The sequence below is a fragment of the Phyllopteryx taeniolatus genome, chromosome 17 (assembly GCF_024500385.1).
Source record: "Phyllopteryx taeniolatus isolate TA_2022b chromosome 17, UOR_Ptae_1.2, whole genome shotgun sequence".
In the NCBI taxonomy this organism is placed as follows: Eukaryota; Metazoa; Chordata; class Actinopteri; order Syngnathiformes; family Syngnathidae; genus Phyllopteryx; species Phyllopteryx taeniolatus.
The window spans coordinates 2,579,163-2,601,856 of record NC_084518.1 but is presented as its reverse complement, the minus strand read 5'-3'; the positions used below and the strand labels follow the sequence as shown (position 1 = coordinate 2,601,856).

At 42.8% G+C, this 22,694-nt stretch overlaps 2 protein-coding genes across 7 annotated transcripts in view; one reads left to right on the top strand and one right to left on the bottom strand.

The window, feature by feature from the left end:
• The window catches only part of specc1 (sperm antigen with calponin homology and coiled-coil domains 1), a 52,701-nt gene extending 35,275 nt beyond the window's left edge, over window positions 1-17,426 (bottom strand). For 3 of the 6 annotated variants that reach the window (XR_009785244.1, XM_061752542.1, XM_061752547.1), the window contains exons 1-3: window positions 17,131-17,159; window positions 8,520-8,700; window positions 8,276-8,411 (exon numbers count right to left, since the gene is read on the bottom strand). Coding sequence is in view for 5 of the 6 variants with exons in the window: in XM_061752542.1 (XP_061608526.1) it covers window positions 8,276-8,411; window positions 8,520-8,700; window positions 17,131-17,144 (331 nt within the window). In the remaining variant the exon portion in view is untranslated. Of the gene's footprint in view, window positions 1-1,752; window positions 2,295-8,275; window positions 8,412-8,519; window positions 8,711-17,130; window positions 17,160-17,299 lie in introns of those variants that run through there. The other 3 variants (XM_061752543.1, XM_061752544.1, XM_061752545.1) reach the window with 3 other exon arrangements.
• Window positions 17,427-17,680: 254 nt separating this feature from the next.
• timm22 (translocase of inner mitochondrial membrane 22 homolog (yeast)) lies at window positions 17,681-21,303 on the top strand. The gene is made up of 4 exons (XM_061752603.1): window positions 17,681-18,087; window positions 19,406-19,602; window positions 20,688-20,760; window positions 20,846-21,303. The coding sequence occupies exons 1-4, from the start codon at window positions 17,829-17,831 to the stop codon at window positions 20,920-20,922; spliced, it is 606 nt and encodes a 201-aa protein (XP_061608587.1). The 5' UTR covers window positions 17,681-17,828; the 3' UTR covers window positions 20,923-21,303.
• The last annotated feature ends 1,391 nt before the right edge of the window (window positions 21,304-22,694 follow it).

Here is a 22,694-nt window from a genome sequence, read left to right as displayed (position 1 = left end):
AGTGTCGATTCATCAACAGTTGACAGCATGCAGACCGCAGTCTATAGTCTGGGCCACAGTGTTGGTAAGCTAGCGGGGAGACAGAAAGGCTCAGTGTTGCAGCAGCCATTGCAGTTTGGTTGTGATAATGATAATGCAGTCTTATCACTGCAGAACACAGCTTAACCCTTAGCCTGCCACTTTAGAGAGCGCAGCATCCATCATATTTGAATACATTTCCCCTCCTCCCACATTTGTCTATAACCTGAACCTCCAGGAGAAGCTCCTGCATGGCCAAGCTTTCTGTCCTGTCCTGAACAAAAACAAGAAATGGAGATCATTGTCTAAGTTCAGTTCCAGATTTGGGATTTTGCCTGTGCATGTCTATACAGCTCAGAGGTGTAACCAATATAAAAACCAGAGAGCTGCCACTGAAAACCAAGCTAATGTGAAGCTGTCAGTCAGTGACTGCACAAACATTGTCCACAGCCATAGCCAATACTGTACAATCATTTGGAATGCCACCGAAGAAGAAACAACTGCTGTAATAGTTTACAAACGTCAAACAAGTTGACTATGGAAAACAACAACCTTTGACAACTAAAATATTTTTCAAAGCCATGAAGAAAGACCCTAAAAGAACCGTTAGTCAAATCAGCAACGACGTTCACAGGGCAGGAGTGAAGGTGATAAGCATGAACAAAAGCAGAGCAGTTCAATTTGAAGATGCAAACCACTGATTAGTAAGAAGAATGGAAAGGCCAACGTGCATATACAGTAAAGGCATAATAATACATTGCATCCTCCAAAAAGTCAGGGAGAAAAAAATTCTTGGATAATGTTGTATGGCCGGCCCGGACGATCCGCTATACATCACAATAGCAAACAAGACAATCATTCAACTGCACCCAAAGATCAACAAGAAGAAGAATTTTGCCTTGCAACAATTCTTAATTCCAAGAATATCAGTCTTGGTTTCTGTTACATTTGAATCAATCCATATTTTCTCCTAATACTAATTGATACTGACTGGGAATTATTACTTTAGCACCATTTACTGTACGTGTTAGTGTGTATGAAGAAACTGCCTTTCAGCCTGAGCATTTGTCACCGATCCTTAAGAAATGCATTACAAAATAGACTGGTACAGCTCAACCCACTGCTGTTAAAAGAAATAGTACTGAATGTGTCCGTGCATGTGCATGGACTATTGCAAAACAGCAAAAATCCAGTAAGTGGGTTATATTTTTCGGGGTGTTTGATGTTTGCAGAAGACAACACGGCAGATTTACACTACATTTGAAACCCATTTTTGACGCTTGTGATGAGCTTTAAGTTGTTGCCTTTGAGAGAGGCTTGAAAAGGAATTGAAATCTGGCGCAGGCATATTCTGCTCAGGGCAGCGGAGAGATGTGAGAGTGATGATGTTAGCTCCTCTAGCAGCTTCTCAAAGCGTACTCCTTCTCCTGCCCTACTTCCACAGACTACACAGAGGTGCACAAACAGATCTGTTCCAGCTGAATGACTGCACGCCATCAAACAAACAAACAAACAGTGTAAACATGCTCATCCTTTGTGATAAGAACATACCTTACAAACATTTAATGGCTTCAATAGCTCCGGGGCATTTCGAGCAGTACTCATCATCAGCCTGAACTTGCCTTTCAGACATGCAGCAAGCAACACATGACATGCAAGTTAGTCAGCCCCAGCTCATCAATGTGAAACAATTTGACTAAGGTGCGGCAGACAAAAGGTGCAAGTGAAGCAGACCTGGCTCGCTTTCCTCCCGTCTCCCTGCTTGGTTCCCCATGTCGGTCCGGTCTGCGACTCCCACACGCCACACAGTGAAGACAAATCCAACAATTTGTGGCTCCGGGGGATCTGTGATGTATGAGTGTGGGGGGTGTCAGCGTGGTCGCATTTGTTCAGCATCCACAATCGCCAACACTCAGTCACAGTGAAGGAAATTCACATTGTGCTCCCTCGTCTTCTTTCCCACTACGGATCTTCTTTGATACGATCCTTCCCAGGACTGTGTGAACGTGTGCGCGCGTTTGTGTGAATGCGAGGCAGGCGACGTGTCGTGACGGCGAGTGGCTGCTCGTGTGTGTCAAAGCTTCTGAGTTTCCGTATCCTCCGCAAGGGCGATGCAGGCAGCGTCATATGCACATGATTATTGCTGTGATAACCGCTGGTTCAGGAGGTGTGGCTTCCCACACTCGCACACAAACGCTCGCTCTCTCGCACGCAGAATTAAACACCACCTCCTGCCAGCCCGTACTAGAACAACGATGGTGACCATTTCTCTCACTGCTTGCTACTTTATTCATTCCCCACATTCTGTATGCTGAGCGAAGCAACCGTGTGAGGAGCCATCGGGAAAACTCATTTCCTTGCATAATCTCTTTTTGCATTTAAGCCTTACGTTTCTTGATGAAAAGAATTATGAAATAAGATTGACTAGGAGTAGACGCATTATAATACAGCAGTGCAAGTTTTGAGTGGAAGCTTTATTTTTGGATTTGAATTCTAAAACACTGCGGTTGCTCTTAGTCTTTTCCTGCCCGCATCCGCTCGGACAGTCAACCTTACGGGCCGCTTCCGAGCCCATTCCATTCAAGGCATCTAAATGTTACATAAACTCTTATTTCCATCCACCTCTCTTATTATGCTGCTTTCACCTCCACTTAGATCAGCACATCCACTTTGGTAAACAAACATATCCTTAATCCCGCCAAGAATGTTCTCCTCACCGCAGGACCTCCATCTCTGCTGGCACAACAGGCCTTTCTCAAGATGCGGCAAGACTGTCGTGCCTTTCTATGGACTTCGGGGTCACGAGTATTACGACAGAGAGTAATTTAAAGAACTTCTTTCCGTTCTTTGTCATGAAGCCGAGGCACAAAATCTGAGCGTCGATGTCAAAACCTAAAGGAGGGACGCTGAGTCTACATGTAGGCCAGAGCACACGCGCTCAAACTGCTTCTTTCTAATAATCCTTTTTACACATGTATGCATCATCAACGAGGCGACAGTACCGTAATGTACAGTAGTAGGGTAGCGCAGTAGCGGAGAGATTCAAGTTCATTTTCTGGTTATATTTGTGCGTCAAGGACTATCTTGAATGAATATGTTTTTAGTGCTCGTGTCAGTGTGCGTCGGTCACGGCTGAATGCGTATGGAGACCGAGTCATCCCAGTGGACTGAGGCGTACGTGATTAATTCATCTGACAGATATGAAGGCCTCAAGAACCATACATGGGAGGGACCGTGTCCGGTATCTCAGATGTAGTTCGTCAAACCTAAATATAGTCCAGACAAATAATATTCCTGAATCACATCACATCACTTTGGCTGCTTGTCCCTAGTACCATATATGAAGGGGGCATGAGGAAATACAGTTACAAATAAATGACATTGAATCTATATAAATCAGTGTTTTTAGTATAATTTGAAGTGCAACAGCGGACAGGGAAAGAGATTTGAACTCTTTCTTGCATCCGTAAATGACATGCAAGTATGCTTTTCAGCGTCCCATATTTATTTACTGTGTTGCCATTGCTGCCCTAACAATAAAAGACAAGCGAGCGAGATGTCACCCACATTTGCTCGCTTTCTAAATTTGAACTGAAAATGTTCACATACGGTGTGAGAAAAGATGCCAGATATCAGCCGGACACGTGCTAACGATTCAATTCGAACTAAAATGACTCACAGGGAAACGTTTACAACATCTAAGCTCTACTCAGAATTGAATGGCACACATGATATAGTAAAGTGTTTTTCAATGTAAGGGCTATTTGTATCCTCACCAGACATGTTATTAATAGAGCAGGACAGTCTACGTCCTTCTGCACACTCCACAGGGACTCCACCTATGAAAGCTTGACTGAATTATTGAGAAGGCATTTTGAATAAGTCATCGGGAACCGATTGTCTGACAGCACGGTAGAGTTGGTTAAGTGCCAAATCTGAACCCATTAACAAAAATAACGCATTGGAAATCCTGCTGCGTGCCAGGTCAATTTATCGTCATCTCCAGCAAAGCATTCTGGATGTTGGAATCAACTGGGATCATGGAAAAAGTGAAGCACAGTAATTGATGCAATGAAATGTTTTAACACAAACCCCAATTCCAATGTTGTGTCAAATGTAAAACAACAACAACAACAAACTGAATACAATGATTTGCAAATCCTTTTCAACCTATATTCAATTCAATTGAATGGCTCTACAGAGCCAAGATATTTCATGTCAAACTGATAAACATTTTGATGATAAACAATGTTTTTTTGGCGAATATTTACTAATTTTGAATTAGATTCCTGCAACATGTTCCAAAAAGGCTGGGACAGGGGCATGTTTACCACTGTATTACATCACTTTTCCTTTTAAAAACACTCAACAGTGTTTGGGAACTGAGAACACTATTTTTTTAAGCTTTCTAGGTGGAATTCTTTCCCATTCTTGCTTGATGTACAACTTCTGTTGCTCAACAGTCCGGGGTCTCCATTGTCGTATTTTGCGCTCCATAATGCGCCATACATTTTCAATGGGAGACAGGTCCGGACTCCTACCAGGCCAGTACAGTCCTCACACTCTTTTATTACAAAGCCATGCTGTTGTAACACGTGTAGAATGTGGCTCAGCATTGTCTTGCTGAAATAAGGAGTGACATCCCTGAAAAAAAAATGTTGCTTGGATGGCAGCATATGTTTCTCCAAAACCGGTATGTACCTTTCAGCATTAATGGTGCCTTCACAGATGTGCAAGTTACCCATGCCATGGGCACTAAAACACACACATACCATCACACATGCTGGCTTTTGTGCTTTGCGCTGATAACAATTCCTCTCTGGCCCGGAGGACACCACGTCCATGATTTCTAAAAACAATTTGAAATGTGGACTCATCAGACCACAGCACAGTTTTCCACTTTGCGTCAGTCCATCTGAGATGAGCTCAGGCCCAGAGAAGCTGGTGGTATTTCTGGGTGTTGTATGGCTTTTGTGTTGCATGGTAGAGTTTTAACTTGCATTTGTACTGTAGATGTGACGACAAACTGTCTTAACTGATGCTGAGCTCACGTGGCAATATCCTTTACACAATGATGCTGGTTTTTAATGCGGTGCTGCCTGAGAAATCGAAGGTCACAGACATTCAATGATGGGTTTTGGCCTCGCCTCTGACGTGCAGAGATTTCTCCAGATTCTCTGGATCTTTTGATGACATGATGGACCATAGATGAGGAAATCCCAAAATTCCTTGCAAGTGTACACTGAGGAACGTTGTTCTTGCTTGTGAACAACTGAGCCTTTCGGGGATGGTCCTTTTATACCCAATTATGACACTCACCTGTTTCCAATTAACCTGCTCACCTGGGGAAAGTTCCAAACCTGTGTTTTATGAGCATTCCTAAACTTTTCCTGTCTTTTGTTGACTCTGTCCCAGCTTTTATGGAACGTGTTGCAGGCATCAAATTCAAAATGAGATAATATTTGCAAAAAATAAATAAAAATAAATAATGTTCATCGTTTGAACATTAAATATTGTGATTTTGTAGTGAAAATGATTTGCAAATCGTTGTATTCTGTTTTTACTGCAACCCTTCATGAATTTAGGGTTTGCAGATACTGTATTGACATATTTTAGAAAGCTTTAAAAGTGAAAAGCGGCAATGTCAAGGCCAAGCCCAAATCTACAGATTGTACACCTCCACAATCTACAGATCCAGATGAATGGTAGCTAAGATACAAGTGCTATGAAAAATGATGATGTAAATAGATTACAGTGAAAATGTAAGAAAAGTGAGCCATCTGGTAAACAAGGATGATGCCTTTTAAGTATTTAAAAAATACAGCTGGGTGAGAAAGGTCTCTATGACATTTCTACAGTAGAGTCAGGTCATGCAATATTTCAAGTTGAAATACCGGAGAGCCTTTCACATTTCATCTTCACAGTCTGGCTGTGCGTACAGTAAGTACTGGGGGGAGCAGAGTCGTCCGAGTCAGCTCATCTGACTGATGGACGACAGCTGAATGTCTGTGTGACAGCGTTGATGCGTCTCAACACAGCAGGCTCGACTGAAACATCAAGTTGAACAAAAGCAACTGCGTCGCCCTTTTGGGTAAATAGAAGAGGTGGTGCATGCTATGCGAGAACTTAAAAGATGTAAGCACATTTTAATTGTGGATTTCCAAAGCTACTGTACAGTATATCGAAAACAATATACTAGCAAATGTAACCGATTAGTTTTCTTCCACTGGAATGAAAAATTAGCCCAAAAAAAAAACCAAAAAACACCACCTTCATTTCAAAACAGGACGCAGTTCTGCCCGAGAGCAACAACAAAATTCCGTTACGGTAGACGTTCATAAGATTTTCTTTCTGAAAAAGAATTATTTAGTGAGATTCATTCCCTTGATGATGACTGCTTACCAGAAATCAGTTCTCAAAACTAGGCCAATGTGAGTATCCGAGGATGATGAATTTATCATGCGCACTTCTTACTTGAGTTAGAAAACACTACTGCAGAATATCCGTTTGTTAATTAGAGACAATCCACTCTTCTTCTTTTTCTTTTTCAGGAGTGTGGACTTTCCTTGGCCGTGGATTTTCATTTCGTTTGAAGTCTCAACCCAATTATCTTTATTTCAGCAAATCAGCCCCTTGAGAAAGAGCCGCACTGAAGCGTAGAATCCACTTTGGGGATGAGTCACCATATGAAGAGGAGTGTGGAACAATTAAGGCGGGGAAGAACTATAATGAGTAGTTTCCATATTCATACGAAAACTCAAATATCTTAAATAAAAGGGCCTCTTTTGAACCTCCCCTTGCAAAAAAACAAAACAAAACAAAACTTTGCTTAGTTCAAATACAGCAGCAACTGTGGCTACAATTGGTTGAATAGCACGAAGAAATGTATTTAATTAAATATTTACAGCACAGGTAAGCTGCAAGATCGGGCAGTCAAAACGGGCGATTTAATACTTTCCATTTCATAATTCAACTGCAATCCATAATGAATGAAATGTATGAAACCATTTGCGAGCTATTCAGGTTAAATCCCGTAGGATGCTGTATACGGTGTCGTCAGTAAATATTTGCCCCCTTCTAGATTTGTCAATTATTTTTGACCTATTTATCCTACTTTTCAGATCATCGAGCCAATTTTAATATTTAGCAAAGACAACCCGAGTAATTACAAAATCCAGTTTCTGCATCAATTTTTCATTTATTAATGGGGTCCACCTTTGAATGGCTCTAAAAAGTCTGGAATGAAAACCAATAGAGATGCAGTGCTATAACCCGAAAGGCAACTGATGCTCGAGTACGGGACGGACTTGGAACAATTCTGCGAGGAAGAGTGAACCAAACTTCTTCCACAGCGATGTGAAAAACTCATCACTCTTGATTACTGTTATTGCTGCCAAAATTACTTCTCCACATAGGGCCAGATAGTTTAGGATTTTTTCCCCCCTTAATCATTAGAAATCATCCTTAGAAACTAACGTTTAGATTTACTTCAGTTGTCTTTGTGAACTCTCAAAATTGGTATGATGATCCAAAACTGAAAATGTAACGAGACTCAAAGTAAATTGTTTTAAATAAGACACTTATTGTGTCGTGTTAGACAACGAAGACCATCATCGCTTCCTTCAAAAAGAATTATTTGTGCTGATTTGTTATTCAAAACATCACCTGCTGTTTGCACAGCTAAGCAAATGGCAGAGGAGCAGTTGAATGTGTTATGGAATAAGTCAGCCAACCCAAAAAGGTCAAGTCGAGAAAACCCAGAGGCCTTTCTCTGGATGCTCAGGATTAGGGTGTGTGTGGTCCTCTAGTGGCTGAAGTGGGAAATTCTACCACTAACATCACAAACTCAAATAGCACACAAATGGGAATACACGCCTCACCTTTTTGTCAATATTTGATCTTTTCATGGACAACACTGAATAAATGGCACTTCACTCCAATGTAAAGTCGTGAACATACAGCTTGTATGAACATTTGCTGTCCCCTCAAAACAACTCAACATACAGACATCACTAAACCGTCTGGCAACAAAAGGGAGGGCTTTATACTGACTACTATAGATTGTAGAAAAGTGGCACTTCTTGAAATCCAAACTAAATATTTACATATATGTGAGGTGTGTATGTAGGTCACTTATGACAAGCACAACCCCTGTCCACACTAAAAAACACACAAACAAACCCCAAAAAACTACAAAACCGTATTATGCTAATTATGTATGGAATTATTTCAAAATGTATGAACAGATCTGACTTACCAGCGAGACTACGGGGCCGGGCCTCAGCAAGATCTGAGATAGCTCCAGCGGTCACGGTCTTCTTCATGCGTAAGCCAGAAGCAGCGGCTGCCAGCGCGGGCTTAGTCAGCGCGTCATCACTGTTGGCGCGTTTCAGCTGAAAACAGAACCGCTGTTAGTAGCGATAACGTCGGTAATCTGTGATCTCAGTCAATAAGTATAACACCGAAGGGTTTGGTTGAGGCAACTCAGGTTTGGGCCTCACCCGGCTGAGGCGCTGGTCTGAGGCCAGCGTACTGGACGATCTGGAAGTCCTCATGCCTGTGGAGGCGCTAGTGGAGTATGAAGAAGAGGGAGCTGGAGAAGCCTGCTTCGCCCGCTCCTGGAGTCCCGCCTTGGGCATCCCCAACTTGGTGGCACCCGTTTTCATCATGACTGTGCGACGGCTGACGGCAGCTGAACAAAAATCATTTGAATGTTTATTAGCTGGGTCAAATCAATATGTTAAGATGAAAATTCGTATTCTGAAGCACAACCTCGGAAGAAAAATTCTCTCCTGCACCCAAAACGTTTTCGAATCCCTGCCAAAATCAAAGCTGAAGTTTTAGCCTTTGTCCACTGCGGGGCACTATAGAGCTAAATTGGCGCTACAGCAAAACATTGAGACTGAGCTAGAATTGTATGACTTTAGTATTTAGTTGTAGCACTACATTGCCCTGTCCTGCAAATACCACACCTTGGTTAAAATTGTAAAGCCAGCACAGAAAAGCAGGTCAAATATGCTTCCTCCGTGCAAATGCAAAAAGCATTAGGAATACCAAGAAAACATTCAAGCGAGACTTGCCTGAAGGCAGCAGCATGAGCAAATAATTTCCTGTTTGAAGTTGCTTCAAAACAGTGCCAGCGTCGAACAATAATAACTGTCAGCTGACAGGTATGCAGCGAGCAACAATCAAGCGTCCTTTTTTGGAACGAAAGCAACTGGCTGCCATAATAGCTTTATTTTCCGACTCCAACAGGATGCGAGTGTGACCGAGAGACATTTGCCTTCAATGTCTGCAAGGGGACATGATGTGGAAAATGGAAGGAAGTGGGAGTGCACTTAACACAGGAGAATAAAAAACAATTGCAAGTAGTTTAGAATATATCTCAAATCAGCATTCAGCAATCCTTAACTGCCTTTTGCACCTTAGAAATTGTAAACTTGTTGCTGAGTAACAGTCAAATAAATGTATACTCATGAAAATTTACTTAAAATGATGCATTGTCTGCATACAAGGTATGTTGTTTTCATTCCCCATCTGCAGTCTTATAAAAACACTCGTCCTGTTTGTGGATGAACAAAACAATCAAAAGGAAGACACGCTCGTCACCCTGAACAGAGAACAACGTATTCCTCTGCTCTCATCTATTTTAGGCTACATCATATGTCATTTTACTAAAAGGTTGCAAGCATTACACGACACGCTTTCCGACACATGCCCCATCGGAGCAAATGTAGAACATTTGAAAATGAAACGTAATCACGTTTGCTTGTGCTTGTACTCCGATCTGAATAAGATTGCACAGTCTACAGTTTTTGTCCTGAGAAGTTCACCATCATATGAGTCCAAGTCCTCCTATGACTGCCCCCTTGCATGGTCCTTGTGGCTCAAACACTCTTTAACCGATACGATGCCTCTCTTCTCCTCCGATCGGCCGCCACGGCGACAAGAACCTTCTTCTCAACGTGATGCTGAGAACACCGCGACCTTATATTTTCGAATATTCCTGATTGGAAGCATTATTTCTCCAAGGCAAAAGCAACGGGTCAGAAGTCATTTTCATACTCTGGACCACTAGTGGCAAGGGAATCTGAAATATGGCCTGACTGTAACTTTCTGCAGCAATATGAGGCCAACTCCTCTTGAGCCTAAACTGTGTCCCACTTACTTTATGGTGGCCTAGTTAAGAACCCAGATGTCTCCGAGACAACCTGAGATTATCCAAGAGCTCAGCGACAGTATTAGAATGTCCCTTGATTATTATAATCCTATAAATATACAGTATCAACACAATATATATCTAATAGAACACAATGAACTGTGATCACAAAATAAACATTTTGACATGAAGTTGGAACAAGGCTGGTAAGAAACTCAATGTAATATTGTTGTCATGACTGCGGTCGCACTGTGCCTATAAAGTGCGCACGTGCGGTGTATGCGCCTCATGCGCCCTAACTCGTAAAGGAGGCGAAATTGCCGCCGCTCGACTGAAGTGGCGGGGTAAGATCAGATGAGTGAGGAGCAAGCGAGAGCACTTCTCTGCTTGGGTGTGGATGAGCCAATCTTGCACATCTGATCTGAGGAGGGCGGATTGCTTGCAGACAGGACAGGGCGGGCGCTGTATTCTAATCACAAAAGGAAGCTGAGCAGGGATATGCTTGACATGTAGCTCACTACTGCAGATCTTGAAAACACATTCAATGAACACATTAACATTAAATGACGTCGGCGTGTCCAGCAGCGTCACCGCAGTCTCGCAATCCTACATTTCGTTTCAAGAGATCATCTCTTCTCTTGTTATTTTCCATACGGATGGATGTGAGCACACAACAGCTCCTAAGGATTATTTTAGTGTGGAAACGTTTTGTTGTTGTTGTTCCAAGTCTTCCTCAAAGGAAATCTGCGAGCGGTGAAGGGAAATTGCGGGGCCAACACGACCCTGGAGTGGTCGCCAGTCAATCACATACGATAGTAAAGCTATAAAATGCTGCATCGTGTTCAGCCTCCATCGTGACCCATCTTTTCTTCACCCGTGCCCAGTTGATAGTAGGAAAGCTTTCACAAGGCTGGCACAACTAAACAAATGTGACACGAGCCCCATACGGCAATATTTTCGTAGCCGCTGTTGTATGATGACGGATAACAAAGACTAAGCCACTCCTCTGATCTGACAAACATGAGAAACCCGGCAGAAACAGGCCTAGCGGATGTTTACTTTTGTAAACAGACTTCAAGTTATTTGTCTTTTCAAATTTCCCAATTTCAATATGACGCTCGCAACACGCTCTCGGCCAATATGCAAGTGACAGCGATCGATGACAAACTAATATTGTACAGTATGATGTACAAAAGCCGATTATCAACAACTGAAAAATCAAACATTGGTCGATGACTATTTCGTCCTTTGCACGCTGCAGCTGCAACGCGCAATACATAAAAGTCAGGAAGAGGAAGAACACGCTGCGATTCATCGCCGCCGTCTTTCTCTTACAGCGAAAGGAGGTGTCGTACCGATACGCCACGACTCTCGTCACTTAGAAATCTCTGAACACATCTTGAATATGCAGTACTATTTGCTGTACCGTCGCTGTTCCAAAGTAATGTGTAAAATGTTTGAGTCTTCCTAAATGTGAGCGTGAATGTTCTTCCATTCTGGTGTCATTTCCATCCCACATCCTATGGTATGCCAAGGCTGTAGCATGTGGGTAGAATGCAAGCTGCGCTTTGGCGAGGAATGAAACAGGCCTTAGATTGCGGCAAGAAGCTAAGTTTGGTCTGACCGCACCCCTACTCAGAACACAGCTACACTATAGACAGTTGAACAACAATTCAGTATTCATTCGAAGGAAATCAGGCCTGTTGCTGCAGATGCAAGCGGGACTGTGCCTTTACGTTAGCCGCCAGGCTGTTGACTACAGCGAGTAAAAACAAAGATTCTAAACCATCTCTACGGGGGAGCGTCAGCACTCCCAGCTCGTTTCGAAACTATCTTTCTTCGACACTGACCCAGGACTCAAGTCATCTGAAATGCACACAAAGCGCCGTCAGCGGTGCGGTTGTGTGAAAAAGCGGAATCAAACTGTCGTCTCTGATTTCCACATTACGTACTACTTTCCAATGCGTTGCATTGTTCTTTTTTGTTTGACTTCAACCATCGAATGAATCATAATTAAGATGATCATAAAAATATGCAGTCATAGAACAGGTTTTTAATCAGAACAAAACAGAATCTAAAATATCCACACATGGGCGAATACAACCCATTTGACCAAATATTCAATCCCGGATAGCAAAGGCAGAGAGGATTGGCGGGACTATTAGCGAGAATCCCGGAACAAAAGTCTGGAGCTCTGTTCTCTGAGTGGCTCTCACTTGTCTTTTCTCCAGGAAAAAGACCTGAGTCAGATTCTCCACATGGGGTGTGAACACGCATGCACAATGGTGGTGATTCAGCTCTACAATACACTGAGCATTCCCACCGCTAACCGTAGCTTCCACAACTATACGCACAATTCTAACGCTGGAGAGATGCCGACAAATTCAATGTCGAGTGGAAGTTCCATCGAATAAAGCATTCTGTGTTCGCTTATTTCCTTTTGGGATGCAAGCGTTGATGCAAATACATGTTATTGCAATTTAAAATTCTTTTTAAAAAGGGCAACAGTTGGCTGGTGTGCCACCAACATGAATATCTTTCTTGTTACGACAATAGAACACGAGATGGTGAGTCCAATTTTTTTGCAACCAAATACTGTGAAGTCTGAACAATTTCCAATACACCGCCGGTACCAAATGCAAGATATGCTTCTGAAACATGCTTTTACATGCATATGTTAGGTATGAATCGTGCCTGTCTGGCCACATCATCATCTGTATAGTGGCGAGGTCTCGGGAGGTGGTCTTCGAAGAGTCATGAGCTCAGCTAAAAGGAGAGCAGAAGAATGTATTATTAGCCTCACGCTGTGAGACGGTCTCTGCTTTCTTTTTGTGTTCCACTTTAGTCTGGGGAGATGTGAAACTGATGCGCCACCGGACACGACGCTCTTTCCCAAAATCACAATGAATGTGAGTGCAGCAAACATTGGTTTGCATTGAGAGCTGTTAGCACTGACTGGAGGCCTTTCAAACGGGAGTATTCACGCTCTTTCCCCCTTCGTGTCGGCTCTCTCTGGGGTCTCCAGATTCCTCCCACAGACCGACAAAATTCCGATGGTTGTCTGTCTGCATGGGTGCATGGTGACCAACCTTGGCTGCCCCCCTTCCTCTCGTTCTCTGTGCCCCTTCTAGTATTGGTCGAATTCACAGAGTATTATCAAGGATGTGTGTTTTTTCTAGGGAAAGAAATTACTCTCATACGATTGTAGCTAACCCAAACACCTCTCAGATCAGTCAACAATTGCATTTAGTGCCAAATATCAATATTACACCTTCAGTGATGCATATAAATTAAAAATCAATCAATCAAAATGAACACAGGTGGTCCAGCTAGTCCTCATTTGTAGCTCAATGGCCAGTGTAATACTGTACATAAGCATAAGCGTAGAGGTCGCTGATGGAACGTTTCCTTCCAGTTTCAGTGGGTGGTGGTCGCTTTACATCGCAAAGCAGTTGGCAAATGCCCAAAACTCCAAGAAGCAACGTGGCTGTCCATATTCTCATTCTCAGGGCATTGAATCCATCACAATCCGGGCTGTTCCGGTTGTCTTAGAAGACGTTTGGGCTCTCATCAGAGCTGAGCAGGCTTCATCGGTTCACGCAACAAGGCTAGCAAGTTTCCACAGTAAAAACCCAGGCTCGTGCTGTCCTGACTAGCCTTGTTGCATGAACCGATGAAGCCTGCTCAGCTCTGGTGAGAGGCGAAAAATCTTCTAAGACAACCGGAACAGTGATGGATTCAATGCCCTGAGAATTAAAGAAGCAACACGCGTTTGCTGCCATTTCCCCTCAATGCAGTTTTCATTATGATAAACGTATCGTGAATTTGGACCAAAATCTAATGTTCAAAGTTAACAACGCACAAATACAGAAGAAAATGTGACATTCTCTGTTATGTGAATGCTCTTGATGGAATTTAACCTATAATTGGCCTTCAGCCTTGATATACACTTAGCTCTATGCTTTGCAATGACTGATGTACTGGAAAGTGCCACCTTGCAGCAGTCACATTCATGCATTTGCTTACCAAGAAGGATCACGCAAGTAATAATCTTCAGCTAGAGGCTGTGTTTCAAGGCTCCCCAGAAAGCTCAACTTCCTGCTCTGATGGTGTCAAACTTCGGATCTGATAAACAGCCGGAGCCACGTTGCAAAAACTTCTGCTGCTTTCCTGTGTGCGTGTAGAGTGAGTGGGCGGATTCCATAGAAACACTTGCACAGCGTCCATGAGAACAAAGCTCAATGACTTTCCGCAATGGAGCATCGTAACGCATGGGCCGGGCAGGCCGAGGACAGAAACACTTATGCCCTCCGACTATCGTTTCATCTTCTTCATCTTTACTTACAGTCCGTAATAACCTCTCAGACAAATAGTTCATATTTTTCCCTGCTCTCGCTCACCTAACACTTGCAAACTTGCTTGTCCTGTTTACCGAGAAGAGCCCGACCGATGATATCGAAGAATCGCCTTCAAGACATTCACCGTGCATGTCGGCAGGAGCAAGTGTGAAAACAAGACACATCAGCTTGATTTCAAATGTGACCCTCGTGATCCATTAGAGAAGCAGCAGTCATTGTATGTGTGGGTTTTTTCCCAGGTGAAGAAAGGACTCTTCGACTGAATCCAAACATCTCTCAGATGGAAAAGATACAGATTGATAGTTTGGCATACAGCTTATTGTACATTTTGCATATCTTGGAAATAATGCCCCCCTCCCCCAAGATACGCTTTAGTTATTTCAAATGCAAGTGGTCATTCCTTTCCAATCGCTGCCCCCACCTTCGCGAAGGGCATGTCCGCGAAGCTGTACGCACGCACGCAAACATGGCTCCCTGTGAACTGGCAATTCTGTTATCACACTCACTGCTTTGCCTGGACGTGAGTCACTGTCGCCACCGAAGAGAAGGTTTATGATGAAACTGTTCGTGTTATATAACCAAAGTACTACATCAACAGCGGGGCTATTGTTATGAAAGGAACTACTGTCCGTTTCTGTATTTGCTTTTGCTCAAGGGCAGGGCCATAAAACGTCAGTTCATATGATTTATGACATTTGATAATAGCCAGCCTTCCACCCTCTGTACCACATCACAAGGTCACGTCACCGCTGCACGTACATGAAGGACTCGAGAACAGCGGCTAGTTCTCGACTCGCTCGCTCAGTGTGCCGTTATTACAAGAAGACTGAGGAGCCGGAGACGTTCGAGCAGCACTGAGAAGACAACTTGAATGCCCTGCAGAGAATCGTGTTCAATTCTTCCCACCGTGAACAGTGTCGCAGACGGCGGGGCTTCGTCTTAGGCCGCGTACAGTATATGCAGCTGAACATGGGTCCTTCCCAGATAGCCCTCACGCTATAAATAGCGAGAAAATGACAGGAACTGCCTGGGTAATGATTCAGATAGAGGATGAGAGAAGCCAAAGAAAAAAGAAAGAAAAAAAGAATCCAGAAGCTCGCCACTCCGGTTTCCACAAGGTCGTGCCAAGTCTACGACACTCGATTCCAACACAACATCGTTCAATTAAAACAAATGGGGAAAAAAATAAATAATAATAATCTAAAAATGATCATCTTGAACACAGACCGAAGAATATTTATGGACACACCCAAGACCGTTTTCATTTCAAATGTCAAAAGATAATCAATTCTGCGAGGAGCTCCTCTTCGATCCCAGAAAAGCACACTTGCAACTGTTTCTATATTGCGGGCTGGTTAACCATAAGGAGGGAGGAAAATGCTTTACTTAGCTCCAAACAACATATACGTCAACCACACTGTAATACTTGGCCCATATATCTTTTTTTTTTTTCCCCTCCCCTGACATTTCAAAAGCAGCAAGAGAAATGTGAAAGCTCTCATTTGTTGCCCAGTTGGGTTCCCCTCAAATAGGCCTGCAAGACCCACTGCGCACTGACGCCGCCTCCATGAACACAACGCACTCAACGTTAAGGGACGGAACAGGCCATGTTTGACCATTTGAAACATTCATTACAAAAACAATTGAGGAGTCAGATTTGTTCTCTGTACTCGGTGGCTATCAAAGTTTTTAATCACATTCCATTTGCGTATTATCGATTACATGGCTTTTGGAGAATAATATGGCTAATCCTTAAAAAAGATACAATTTATATCGTTTTGTTTATTGAAACAAAATGGGATACACAGACTCAGCGAAATGACGGAATTAAGTGTTGGAAGATATCCACCGTCACAGGTGTCATTTATGGAGACACGGCCAGAGATGGTGAAAGGAAAGAGATGTCAGTATCAACGCCGCATTTTAGAACAATTGCCACAGCTTTGCCTATTGTAATACATTTCTTAAATTGTACAGCGACTTTAAAGACAACCTCTATATTCATGTGCTCCATTCGTGTAGTCAGTGTCATAATAATTGTAATGATCCGCAACAAGCCGTGTCCAAAACCACAAATGACCATTTTTTTTGTCACTTAATGGCAACGGAGACATTTGAAAACATCTTCTTCAATCTTTCGCAGCCACCACCAATAATGTACCTTTGTTCATCTATCCATCTATGCCAGTGACATATAGTGACAGTCAGAACAACGAAGATGGCAGAAGGTACTCTTGCTGTCCACAAAACAGAATCGTAGCTTTGTGTTCAACTAAACAGGCCCACATTTCAATTCAATTCGTGACGATTCAATTCATTGAGACGAGATCATCGTTATTTCAGGATACTGCGGGCTTTACTGCATCTTTTGCTCGTATCTAAAATATGTGCCTCGGCTCAAGTAAGGTAGGGACGTACTAGTGTACAGAATAAATGCGGTCAGATGCATGTCCCGAGACATAATTATACGATTGCGTTTATAGCCGCTTAAACACACTTACGCGGTGGCGCAAATGCACATTAAAAACCGGTTTCCCGTCCTCTGCTTCAGTTTATTGCACTGAAATACAATATCCCCATTAATCGAACACGTACCAGCCGTCTGTCATCCTTGTGAAATTAAGCTCGCTCGGCTTTCTCCTTCTCAATTACACGTAACACACGAAAGGTAAAGTGGATACAAATAATGCAAGACGGACGAGCTCAGTCCGAGGAGGGAGAGAGAGATAAGCGAGAATGTGTTGTTTTTTGTTGTTCTTCTCACCTGTTCAGTATTGCTGACGTGCTGCTGTTGTCGGGCCGGGATGCAGCCGCCGCTACCGCCTCAACTCAAGTCACAGCTGGCCGCCGGATAGGTGGAGCGCGTGGCGCAGTACTCTCGTGACATTATGGGAAATGTAGTCCGAGTGGGTGGCCACTGCGTCTTCCCGTGGTTTCACCGATATATATCCTCCCCTGACATTTATATATATATTACAACAAAACTGTTGGGCAAAATATATTTGAAATGAGCTAAAATAGCTAAATAAACCACAGAACGCAAAAACCCCTGATCACGGTGTTCATATTGGCTTGAATGTGCGGATATGAAACCCATTTAGAAAAAATTAATCCATCTTTGACGCTAAACAATTCCTCTGTTAATTAATTTCGTATTGTTTAAATGATTATGTAGCCCTAATTTACTATTTTATAAATCCAATTAACAATCCACCAAAATAATTACGAATGGCAAGAATCTGCTTATTCTCGTCCCAGATTACATTGACCTAAAAGAGCTGTCATTGACAAACATGGCGGCCCCCACGAGTGCTGCGGAAGCTTTCGTCTCCCATTCTAAAAGTTCTCCTACAGCTGCTCCGAGCATGGAGAGCCCGCCGATTCAGTACAGTATGGTTCTGGATCATCTTATTGGGGACAAGAGGACCGTGAAGGACTTGAACCCCGGCGTCATGGGGGGACTGCCGGTGCCATCAAAAAGCGAGGAGCAGAAGATGATAGAGAGGGCAATGGAGAGCTGCGCTTTCAAGACGCTTTTGGCCTGCGTTGGAGGTAAACATGATTGGGTGCGTCGTACTTAATATGGGGGAAAAAAAGCCGGAGCGTTCTCCGATGGGATACTAGTAAACAAACCCTTACATGTTATTGTAAGGATATTGTACGTTTCAATGATGATTTAGCCTTCTTCTTTACTGTCGTCGTTTGAATGTGTGAAGATGTTCCGTGAGGTCAATTGCTTCCAAGGGAGACTGAACGCTGGCAGTCATTTGGTAATTTGATTGAAAATTACGTGTGATGGAAAACCACACATAGTTAATAGGATCATTGAGGAACTTAATTCAGTAACTATTGTTAAGGATGTAATAAAATTGTCACTGTTCAATAGATCATGGAACCTTCAATCGTCGCTGCGCGTTCGTTTTCTTTGTCCAAAAAGAGAGGAAAAAAAGAAGACACCAGAGGGCTGAGTCTCAGGGTTCATTCAAGCAACCGTACACCAGAGTGCAAGTCCGCCGAATGGCACACCTCGTTTATTTGAGCTGACTCCTTTTATACACGTCAGAAGGTTTCGTTAGGACTGTTTGGCAGAAGGTATCTCCGGGAGTCATATTAAAACCATCATTCCTCAGTAATCTAAACTCCTACATAATTTCATGGATAACAAAACTTAATCATGTATCACCCTAGTGTTTTGGAAACGGAACTTCATTGTTAGATAACGGAACATAGCCTCGTGAGTAAGAAATAGAACAATCCAACACTATTAATAAGTGAAATGCCTTAAACATGGTCATGGTTTTGGGCATTGCTTAGGTCGTGTTTGTCAGTTGCTACTTGCTGTTGCTCAACTGCCCGCCATTGAGTAGTTCTTTCAGTGACTGATGTTGATTGACTTGCAATCTGTTAGGCTATGGCTAACTATGTCCTTGTTATCTAGCAAAGAAGTTGAATCATAACTTATATCATAAAATCGCCTCTCACACTGGATGGATGAAAGATTACCGCACCCCCTCCAGCCCCCTTAGTCTTTTCTCATGTACAGTTGCACACGTGAGGAAGCGACCCTGGCGAAACATTTGCATCTCGGAAGCACATACCTCGGGTCAAAAGTTTCCGTGTCGATAAATCCCCGCTTTTGCAACACGCACCCAAAAAAAATCGGCCTTCAAATGAATCGATAAAATCGATTAGATGCCCAGCCCAAGTTGGGACTTGTAGATGGTCATTTTTAGAGATTGGAGAGGGCAATTTATGTGCACGTTCTCAACAAGTCTGTTTTCCAATTATCATCATCGTAATGAAAAGATGACATGCCTACTCTCGATCCAGTCAATGTTTACAACTCGTACTGTTGGTTTGTTTTGCACAGGGTTTGTCCTCGGAGGAGCGTTTGGCGTTTTTACCGCAGGCATCGACACCAATGTCGGTTTCGATCCCAAAGACCCGCTGAGGACCCCCACGGCGCGAGAAGTCCTCAAAGACATGGGCCAGAGGGGCATGTCCTACGCTAAGAACTTCGCCATCGTGGGTGCCATGTTCTCTTGTACAGAGTGCATCATAGAATCGGTACGGTAACCCCGCAACTCTTCATTTTGTGCACTGTGTGCAGGATATAACAACACAGCTTCCGAAATAGGCGTGAACAATAGCTAAGTGACTGTGGCTATATTTAATCAGTTTATTTGAAAGGGGACAATGCAATTTCATAAAACACATCAAGTACACATGGTTAAAAAAGCCCGAATTAGCCAGAAGGCTAGTTTTCATCTGTAGTCCCCTGGCCATGATGTAAAAAAGCAGTAAAAGACAATATAATACAGGATACATCAACAAAGACAAATCATGTTATCATAACATAACATATACATAACAGTATGTATATTGTGTTTTACAATCATACTTCATATAATTTCATATGTACCTGTGGCGAATTCAAAGAACGGGACGCCGATTGCCATCAGCCTCTCAAAATATCCCCACTCTCGCCTTTATTCTCGCCCGTTTCCTGACTTTGCGACCGTCTGCTGTCATCACAATCGCATCCCGTTTTTGTGTTTCAATAAAAAAAGTCACGCCGTATGGTAAATTGAATGTGGAGCCTCAAAAGCAGATACGGGGTCGCCTGTTTTTTTCCATTGCAGTCTGCCCGTAGATGTGTGGTGCTTAATGGCTTCGTGTGCGGCGAAGAGCTGCTGACACAGTCCGCTCCAGTCACATTTGGCGGGCCTCGGTAACTCACAAATGCGGTGCTTAACCACTGATGCCAACTAAGTTTGTATGGGGTGTGGGAGGGGCGACTCATGCCAGACGCCCGAGTGCGTCACTTGGCGTCATTTTAGCCCGGCCGTAAAAAATCCGGAAAACTGAAATGGTAAAAAAAAAGTTGTCCACTTTATCTCTATATTTGGACACGTTTCAGCAATTATCTTCAAACATGCATAATGGATTTAGAAATAAACCTTTGAGTTCGCATTACAGGGTCTTTTAGGACCGTTCCGTGCACTTCCTGTAACATTCATATATTATTTAAAAAAATGAATGAATAAATGACAATCCTCCTTCTTCTCTTGCATATTTAATCAAATCTCTTCTAATTGATCTTCAACAGACAGCGACACACAGTTGTAACTTTTCTCCAATTGAATTGACAGCACAGAGGCAAATCCGACTGGAAGAATGCCGTGTACAGTGGCTGCATAACTGGAGGAGCGATTGGGTTTCGTGGTCTGTAAAGCCATATTTACATTTGTATTGTATGTTATATTTGTTCTTATGTCCACACTTGTTTGTTTTTTTCCCACATATGTAGCTGGTCTGAAGGCCGGGGTCCTAGGATGCGGAGGCTTTGCGGCTTTTTCTGCAGCCATTGAGTATTATCTGCGGTGAACGACTAAAGAGAAAGAATGAGTCCCTTTGGATGAGCCTGTGACAGATGGCGACCCGTCGGTCTGCAAATCACAATTATGATTTGTGGGATTTATGCGCTGGTTGTAAGTGGACAGGAAAACATGGTACCTAGGCGTTGTTTTGAAATTGCTGGCAGATGAGAGGTTGTCAGCTTCTGTCTATGTAAAGAAAGATTCGTTGGGAAAACACTGGCCACCTTCACATCGCATGCTAATAAGAGTCAGCATTTATGTGAAGACTGTTTGGTCATTTCATCAGGTTTATTTTCCAACTTACTGGAATTTGTGCGCTCACCTTTGTAAATATGCTTTCTTCATTGTTATTTTAAGTAGTGTTTGTCATAAACATTACATTCGTATATCTGTGATTGGATCTCCTTTTTTGCCCCCTGATCTACTTTTAACAAAATCTAAAAATGTTAATGTTTTAATAGTATATGTTGATTTTATAAGCTATACGTTCCCACATAAGGCATAGATAGCTTATGGTTATAATTTACTGTATGTATAGAGTGTGTATATATGTATGCTTATGGAATACAGTAGGTGTACATTTGATAGCAGACTGAAACGATTTAGTAAATGAGCGACTGCAAGGTGCAGTAGTGGCACATCTGCCTCCCGCTTTGAAACTCGGCCCCAGCCTAGTTTGCGTGTCTCTGGGCACTTCACTTCATTTCCGCCACATTCCAGTAACGCGCATGTTCTTTTCATTGCATATCCTAAATTGCTGTTCGAGCTGGGACAGAGTGGCACGGTCGTCGGGGCCTCTTGTCGAGCGTGCCCGTAGAACTTCTTGGGAGGCTGAGAGAGAGTGGTCTACTAAAACATGGTGGGAAACCCGGTTGACATTATTGCGGCCAGGACCGATCTGATTGAATCCCAAATCTTAGCATTAGATGAGCGCGAGTTAATTTGCTTCCTCGGGATGAACTCGTAAAAAAGTTTTTTTCAAAAAGTACTAAAGTAAGGGGAAAATCTGAAAAACAAAACATGTAAGTCACGATAATGAGACGCTATCTGATCATGATGATGGCCGGGCTACGTAAAAGCCAGCCCGCGGCCTCGGATCCTCACTTCAAGGCTTTCTGGGTGTTCCAAACTTGAGGCTTGAAACTGAAGGTCGACTTTGTGGAGCTGAGACACACAAAATCTGTGGCATCTTTGAAAATGACTTCTTAAAATGCCTTTTTTTTTTTCTCCACTGGATTTCATGTGATGGCATCTTCTACCCCGTGATTTATATTCATCTATTGCTTTTATTTATATTGTATATATCATGACTATGCCAGTTTTGAATGTACCCGATTTTATGTTTGGACTTTGTGTGTTTTAAAATGTATTCCCCTAACTATTTTTGAACCATTTTCGTCTCAGCTGGGTTTGTTGGGCTCCTGCACTGCCTGTGGCTTCTTTATTGTTGTTCTTGTTGTTTTTTTGATCAATCATTACAACGTTGGTATCTTTAGGTGTTTTTTATTTTATGTTTTGTGTTGTACGTGTTCTGTCAAAGCACTTTGTAAAGGTGTTTTTAAAGGTGCTATATAAATAGTTATTATTTATGCCGTACAGTGATAGGCAGAGCAATTGAATGCTCTTCCATTAGAGCCATTTTGTGCCTTGCGCCAAACGTTCTGTACAACCATTTTTGAATACTTACATGAAAATTCTTTGCTGACAATTATAGGTGGTTTCCTCGGTGCCACCTTCACTTGCTGCTCGTTTGTGACGAATGGGCTGCAAGTGGAATTA

Bases quoted from the DNA above. Each gene is read 5' to 3' on its own strand.
- timm22 (XM_061752603.1), top strand. From the start codon at position 17,829: ATGGCGGCCCCCACGAGTGCTGCGGAAGCTTTCGTCTCCCATTCTAAA. The intron at 19,603-20,687 runs GTACGGTAACCC...TTGAATTGACAG, and splicing joins CAGAGTGCATCATAGAATCG to CACAGAGGCAAATCCGACTG. The intron at 20,761-20,845 runs GTCTGTAAAGCC...CCACATATGTAG, and splicing joins AGGAGCGATTGGGTTTCGTG to CTGGTCTGAAGGCCGGGGTC.